The 8,439-nt window shown below is 40.7% G+C and overlaps 1 protein-coding gene across 1 annotated transcript; it reads left to right on the top strand.

The window, feature by feature from the left end:
* Positions 1-615: 615 nt before the first annotated feature.
* Positions 616-2,187, top strand: LOC140923983 (uncharacterized). The gene is made up of 3 exons (XM_073373994.1): positions 616-655; positions 735-986; positions 1,814-2,187. Exons 1-3 carry the CDS (start codon positions 616-618, stop codon positions 2,185-2,187), a joined length of 666 nt encoding a protein of 221 aa, XP_073230095.1.
* Positions 2,188-8,439: the final 6,252 nt, after the last annotated feature.

The following is an 8,439-nucleotide window of genomic DNA, read 5'->3' as shown; positions in this document are numbered from 1 at the left end:
CTAAAGAATGGTATACAAATACTCCTAAATAAAGTCACTCAGGCTAAACTAATCACGTGCGCAGCCTGATACGAAAACCCAAAAACCCAGTGGGAAAAAATTGGGAACGTATTCCTCAACCGATGCGGTCGCACAACCTCTGGGGGTTAAAGGTAAAAAATCAATCAATAGATTAATAAAGTAAGATATAAAAATAAAAGTTGATAGTTTTTTCTGGTATACTATAGTTATCAAAGTAGAATGGTTATGAAATTCGTTAGACTCCTTTGTTATATGTTTTGTTAGCCTTTTTGGACCACCCCCTGAACTACGTTCAATAGCATTCCTATCATTTTGAACTTACTGACCAATAGAAACATTGCATTAATTTATTCAGTCACAATTTGTGAACAAAAAACAAAGGATTGTGCATGGTCAGGAGCTACAGTACCGTTGTTTTAAACTTTGATGTTTGCCGGCTTTCATAACCAGTCTCCTCTGCTAACTGCGGGTATACCGACTGCATATTTCAGCTGTAAGTACTTTCCTTTATATACGCGCGAGCTACTAGGATGCCTCCTCGGAATTTCGCTTCTGGGGGCCCTTCTGAGTGAAATCCCTGCGGGGGCAATGAATATGGCGGTCATCTTAGCAGCACACGCTCTGCATCAAATTTGTAATGAGTATCAATCCATTCTTGGAACATAGCTTCAACTAAATTTGTTTCTTAAAATGTTTTCTTTTTAATTGTTAAGGTGGTTTTAATGCATCAACTATTCTTGGGAATGACAGCAGGTACTTGGAAAACTTAACTTCATTTTTGGAGCCAGTGATCAATAGTTCGGTCCGTAGTAGGTTTGTGAGGTGTTGGCACGCTAAAGAGGACGGCTGGGCGGTGTCTACCTTCCACGGCAACTGTGATGACAAGGGACCCACTGTTACTATCATTCAAGTCGGCAGTTACATATTTGGTGGATACAGTGACGTATCCTGGAAAAGCCCACCAGGTGAGTACATGTACTAGGAAAACCAGGACTATCGTTTGTTGTTTGTTTATGACTCAAGACGTAGAAATACGTACCTCGGGCGCCCATTAGAACATTTTCATAATGACGTCCATTAAATAAAAATGTCCAATTTTGTTTCGTTTCTTCTACCAGAATTCAAATCAAGTTATCCCAGAAGGTTTAAATAACAACAGCTTTAATTTGCACAAGAAACAAAATCTTAAGGATTTTGATAGCAGGGCAGTGGAGCTGATCCAGACCTTCAGATAAGGGAGGGGCCCGGTCATCCACACCCTGAGATAAGGGAGGGGCCCGGTCATCCACACCCTAAGATAAGGGAAGGCCCGGTATCCCAAAAAAATTTTTCGGCCCCTCGGGCCTCGGTTTGGTCTAACAATAAGGGGAGGGCCCGGGCCTCCCGGGCCCCTCCCCTGGACCCGCCACTGCAAGGGGCCTACTATTACAACCATTGGCGGATCTAGGGGGAGGGTTGGAGGGGCAGTCCGGTCCCCCATCAATATATTAGTCAGATAGGAAAAAATAATTTGTTTTGATGGTCCCGGCCCAATTTTGCTGAGTTATACGGTGTAGGATACGACAGAAAATTTGTACAAAACCATTGACATGTAGTCTCATCCATGAACATTCATGAGGGAAAATTTTATACAAATATAGCGTGTTTGTATGTCAAGCCGGACTTGCACTTTCTATGCTGAACTTGAAGTCTTGATTACGTGAAGATTCCCAGAAGTTGAATTTTTATGTGCGCAGCCGGTTTCGCTTAGTAAGGTGAGTAAGAATGTAAAAAGTTCTTGTTTATCTCCTAGTTTGTATGTATGGAAATTCAAGTAAAGCCTTCATCTACTCACTGAACAATGACAACGGTTCTGGACACGCTGTGTACAATCCTGTTAAGCTGCAAGTCCGGTCGTATAGGCGCTCTTCCGCCGTATACTTGTGTGCTTCAACTGGACCAATATTTGGCAGTCGCGACATATATATATCAAACTACTCAGCAAGTAATCAGGATTCTTGCACTCGATGTGGTCGAAGCTACCCCTTCCCTCTAGAGGATTCTTTATTCTTTCATCATCATTATTATTATTATTATTATTATTTTCGGCACCGCCGCACATTCTATGCTGGGGGGTTTCGCTTCACCCCAACAAATATCGAAGTTTTTTACGAAACAACCACTTAAAGGGCTGCATGACCTGACGGATTTTACCTCTTTTTCGGTTGTTTTGTTTTTTTGCATTTCATTGAAGTCATGACATTATCACGTGATTTGTGCTCCTCGGATCCTTTGACCCAGTCTTCTCTTGACGTTTCTTTACTTCCCACTCGCGCCCTTATCATTGGCACGGGAACAAGCTCTCTCTTTTTCACCGTAGGGTTTCTGTTTAATTGTAGCAGCAACATAGACAACACGTCAAGAAAAACGGAATTTTAATTTGCTTTATCAGATAACGATAGCAGAAAAGCCTTATTAAAGCAGTGCGAGTATTTATATTAGCCTCTTTGAACCATTAGCTATAAGATAAGAGGTATAAGTGATAGTAAAAGGTGTATCGATACCAAACCAAATTTGCCCTTTGAGAGTAACAATACTGGTATCGGAAGCGTCAGTGGCGGATCTAGGGGGAGGGTGCAGGGGGTGCGCACCCCACCCCCCCACCCCCCCTTGAGATGACCTGAGGTTTTCTAATACAACTGGTATTCTGCCAAAAAAAAAAAGTGGTTTATTGGTGTTGAAGTAGAGCAAGAGACGAGTGCACCCCCTCCTAAAAATAATCCTGGATCCGCCCCTGAGCGTTAAAACGAGTGTGAAGACCGGCTACAGATGAGCGGTCTGCATTTGTGGCACCAACAATTTTTTCAAAAAACTTTAGTTCCATAATATTAGTTTGAAAAACTCCATAATTCTGTATGCAAAACGAAACAAATCAGGGTCTTAAAACAAGATCTCTTGTCTTAAACAGGTTAGCGAAACGAGCAATTTTTGTGTTTAACACGGGTCAGGTTTTAAAGGGCTTCGGCAGCACACCTCTACCCATACTTTCCTTGAGTGCCCTTCCGCGTCTGAAGCCAATTATTGCTACTCTTGAAATGTTTCCTGAACTCATGTTAAAAAGGCAATGTTTAACCGTATTATTTACCCGTAAATTACTTGTAAAAGTACTTTTATCGGCCTGGCAGTGCAATAAATCACACTATATGGCACACCTATAGGGTTATATTTCGCTATAGGTGACCCATTAACAAGAATATATAAAGGGAACTGCAAAGACAAACTAAAACAAATTCTCTTGAATGTGAAATTCTTAATATATTTCTATCATTGATATTTGATTCCGTATTCCGTTTTCGTTTCCGTTTCCGGGATTCCGGGTTCCATTCCATTCAATCTCGAGCACATCGACCGCTTGCCCGTTCGTCAGGGCAAATCCTTTCTGACGAAGCGCAAGCGGTCGATACGGAAGTGCTCAAGGGGGACCAAACGCAGAGTTGCTTTAGAATAGCGCAGCTCAACTATCATGAATTACGCTTGTTAATAAGGTAACAAAGAGTACTAAAGATCAGGTCGCTACTTTGTATGTTTGTATGTAAACCGGCTTTAATTATAATAACTTTTGCTTATAACTTTTCAGTTTATTGTTGTAGTTGCTTTGCCGTTAGTTGTTTAACCAACCGACTTTGAAACAGTAAAATAAAACTGAGGTCAACCGATGTTGTCTTATGGCTTCCATCGTTAAGCATTTGAATTGTGACAACAATCTCAATCGTTTTTTCTGATTCAAGCCCGGGGGGGGGGGGGCACTCCCTCATATAAATTATATAGGTATGTGCCGCTCCATCTGGTAGGGTTTTTGGGCCGTTTTGGTCTGAAAACCGGTCTAGACTTTTCCCATTTTGGTCTGGAATCGGGTATGGTTTTCGGGTGAACTACGAGAGTGTATGAACGTATTTATCGTTTCAATTCCAAATGAGTAAGAAAGAAAGAGAAATATGCGAATTCGAAATGCATTTGATGAATTTTTTTGTTTGTGCTCTAATCTAAGTTATGATGACATAATTTCTGACTAAAGGCCAGGGCCGGGTTGTTCGAAGCTGGGTTAAGATAACCCAGGGTTAGTGCGTACTTTGAAACTCAGATATTAGAGCTTAAAATTCAAATTCAGTTTTATTCTTTTTGCCTACAATTAGATGATTGGATACTCTAAAAAGAATAGAGAAAATTATCCGAGAGACTGCTTTTGATAACAAGAAAAAGAAAGCCGGGTTAAAATTTAACCCCGGGTTAGTGCTAACCGGCGTTCGAACAACTGGGCCCAGGGCTGAAAACGGGTGTGGAAAATGACATTTTTTGGTCTGAAGTGGGGTCAGGATTTGGAGAACCGGGCGGCACACCCCACCAAGAATTCCCAGGAGAACCCCCCTCCCGGGGATTCAACGTTTCACAGCCTGCGAACACAGCCGTCGCTCCTCGCTCCTTGCCACTGTCGGATCCAGACCTTGGGATAAGGGGGACGCCCGGTCATCCAGACCCCTAGATAAGGAGGGGGAAGGGGGGGGAAAGTCTACAAAAAATTTTTTCGGCCCTTCGGGGCTCAGTTTGGTCTAAAAATAAGGGGAAGCCCGGGCCCCCCGGAGAACTTGGAAGCCCAAGGGATTTTTTAGGAGGTTTTGATTTTTGCCCCTATTCGATAATCCTCGTCACTTGAGATCCGGAGTACCCCACCCCGGGGACTCAGTGCAGAGTGGTGTCATTGGAGGAACTTCCTATCTGACGTAACGATGGGGCCGACATGCTTCTTTTCAAGAGAACTTCACGAGATCGCAACGAAATTTCGCATGAGCCTGTGCGCTCATTGCATGAGGCAGATCTTGTTAGATATTTACTCGGATTTCTGCAATTGAACGCGTATTGTTCCTTTATCAAATCTTGTGAAGGATCAGACACATTAAAAGAATGGCATTTAGCTTTCCAACTTTTCTTTGAATCTTTGCACGATGAAGGATGAAATATTGGAAATTCGGGCCTTTTAGGGTGGACTGTCACAACAACTGTTAAAATGGACGAGGGATTCTGCAGCTGGGGACTGCCAAAAAAATTGCCATGTGATCTGATTAGTGAAGGAGATGACACAGGTCTTTTCTTCATTCCACCAAATAATTCTGTCACGTTGGCTAATTCGCACGACGCTGATCTTGACAAAAGACGACGGCTGTAAGTATTTGGTTGTTTTTGAGTACCTTCCATTAAAAAAAGATCCTTTGATCTGACGTATTGCATGGGAGCAACTTTTGACCTGGTTGCGGGGCGTTTTCTTATGCGTAAAATGTCGAGAATGATGTTTCTAAAGCGATGGTTTCTGTAGAAGTAAATTAGTGGATTCACGACAGAGTTCATTTGCAATAGTGTCTCTGCTGACCGAAAGACGGAACTCTTGCGAAGGCCTGGGTACAATTCTCCCAACAAGCCAACAGTAACCAAGGGAACAAAGGAAAGAATAACAGCTGCTGAAGCCAATGCGCATGTCATAATAACTCTGTTTTCGAGTTTTGTTTTCACCAGAGCAGTGACTTGGGTAATAAGTCTGCGTTTGCGCGCTGCACGATACATCATGATGTAAAAATAAGCGATTAGACAGACTAGACTTAACAAGAAAAATGCAGAGATAGCCTCAATGATAAAATCGTAGCTGATGCCCTGGGTTGTTACTATAATACCTGGAATTGGTGTTAACGCGGCTAAGAACCAAGCTGTTATGGCGACTTGCTTGAGGTGGCGTCTTGTCATTTTCGCTTTGTAATCATAACAATTTCGTATTGCCTGATACCTGTCCCAAGCGATAAGGATCAAATGGTATAGGGTACACGTTGTTAAAGCGTGCATCAAGTAGACGTTAACCAAGTCTACTGAGCAAATACGATCATCAAAAACTTGCCGGGAAATAACAAAGTCAACAATGGCTGATAAAGGCATGTTTATCGCACCTACCAAAATGTCCGCGACAGTCATGCTCGACAACAAAATGTTCGTATTTGTTTGTAGTTCCTTTCTTGATCTGACTGCTGCAATAACCAAAATGTTCAAAATGACTGCAGCGGGAGACGCGATAGATACGATTGCGACCATTATCCAGGGGAAGACTTTGTCAGTTAGATCCCACACAAAGTTGGGATACTGTGGGCAGGAAAAGACGGACCCGATCGCGGACGAAGAGTTCATAGTTGCTTGTGTCTGAAGTCCCTTATAACTGATGCTCACTGCTTTGACACTGTTTTATAAGATCTGTACTGTTTAAGGGGAGATTAATCATCAATTTCGATTTAAGTTTTCCGGCCATTATTTTTGGCCAGCGTTGCTAATTCTGTGTATGTGGGGGCATTAGTATTTCTGAGACAACGGGAAATTTTCTTGTTTTGCATTAAATTATGATTTGTTTTAAGATAAACTGACATTTTGCAGACGGTTGAGCGATTACTTTCTGACAAGGCGAACAAAACAGCAAGAAGACAATAAAAAGGAATAACGGTTTTATCGTAGACAAAAGCGAATTGTATGTTGGTTCGCATTTCCTGCACAAGCTCTCGAGATCTCATTAGTTTTCTTCCTTCCATTTGTGAGTTATATTCAAAGGAAATTTCTGGTTAAATTTTGAAATAGATTCTAATGAACCTGTCTCTCGAAGATGAAAATTTGCGCTGCATTTAACTCTACCGGTTTCTGTAAAATTGATTTTACTACAGTAAACACCCGCGAAGAAGAACCCTCATGGATTAAGAACCTCCTGGCAGAAATTTGCCACTTTAATACCCCAAAATACAAAAACCTTTTAAGCCAAGCAAGATCAAGCGGGTTCCAATATCATGGTTTCAGTTAAATTATGATAATTAAGTTAACCAAGGAGTGCAACTTTGAGATTGAAAATTTAAGTAAAAACTGTCGATAAATTCAGTGATCAGTTTTGTTAGAGTTATAACAAAACAATTGTGAATAAATACGCTGTATTTTTAATGACCAAACCCAAGTTATATATATTTCTGGTAATCAACAATCTATTATGTCCTTCATAAAATTAGGAACCTAATTAAAAACCTACATAGCCTAAATTGCCAATGAGTACCCAAAGTACAAGAAACTATTTTGACTTCAAAAAAGAAGGTTCTTAATCGCGGGTGATTACCATATAGGTAGGTAGGTTTCTTATAGATTCAACCAATCTTTCAAAAATGAAAATTTGGGCCCCATTTAGTTCTAATTTTCTGAAAAATTGATCGAAAAAAATTAAAGTTTACTTATAGGTAGCTCAACTGTAACGGGCAAGAATCGTATGGCCATTTAAGACCTTTAATCCTGCTAAATGTCCAACGCTAATGACAATGCAATGAACGTTTCATGTATGGTGTACAGCACAAAAAAACATGAACTGAACTGCTAGTCGAAATATATGAGAATATTCACAAGAATGTTTTCCGCCTAAGATTTCATTGGCAGAAAAATAAAAATTTTCTGTTAAGAACTAAAAATTATTTTCTTTTTGTTGCCACTTCTCGTTGCAAGGAGACTTCCCTTGAGCGTGGTGAGCTATTTTGGTCACGGCGAGCGTAGAAGTGTTTCAGTGTTTGTCTTGTTCAGTGTCTTTTTTGTTGTTGTTTTTTGTGTTGCGTTATTTGGTGATCGCACCTGTCTGCATTGCCAAACTTTTTTCAGCTCTTGTCAGACAAGCAAAAAATAAACAAAACAAAACTACGGTTACATAATAAAAAATAATACGTAATATAATGTACGTATTATTTTTTTTAGTACTGTAAATCATTTATTTCAATTTCTCTTAACTTTTCCAGCCCCTGAGGCTAGTCTTGCCTAACTGAAAAATTGGGTGATATATCATACCCATCCATAACTGTCCGATCAGCCTTGCCTTTAATTTATAGTTTTATTCTACACTGTTGCTCCTGATCTACCCCAAGAGCCGGCTTCTCTCCCCTGCTGTTTGTCCCAGTGGTCCTTGCAAGAATTGTTCTCGGTCAAAGGAAATCGCTCTTTACACAAAGGAAAGAAAACACATAGACTAGATTTTTAGCGGAATTTTCGACACCTTTACATGGTTTTGCCCTTTTCTCTCTCCGAATTGAATAAATCTTCCTCATTCTGGTATGGTTTGAAAGATCTCTTCACGCTGCACAAGTTAGGTGACAAAGTTTCCCTGACCGTTAAAACTGACGACGTCATAAGCGATGCAAGGGAAGTGGATCCGCACGAGCAGTACGTTACGGGCGTTTCGGGGGTGCGGGGGAGAAAAAATAACTAATTCTGATCTGGCAACGAAATAAAATGAATAAAACATAACACACAAACAGCAATGATAAAACATTATGGGTTTTCACATTTTTATAAACTTGACGTCTCGTATGCTATTCAACATACATTTTCAAAAGAGAT

Source organism: Porites lutea, chromosome 14, assembly GCF_958299795.1.
Source record: "Porites lutea chromosome 14, jaPorLute2.1, whole genome shotgun sequence".
NCBI classification, from domain to species: domain Eukaryota; kingdom Metazoa; phylum Cnidaria; class Anthozoa; order Scleractinia; family Poritidae; genus Porites; species Porites lutea.
The sequence above is the reverse complement of the archived record's forward strand: the minus strand, read 5'-3'. Positions and strand labels throughout refer to the sequence as shown.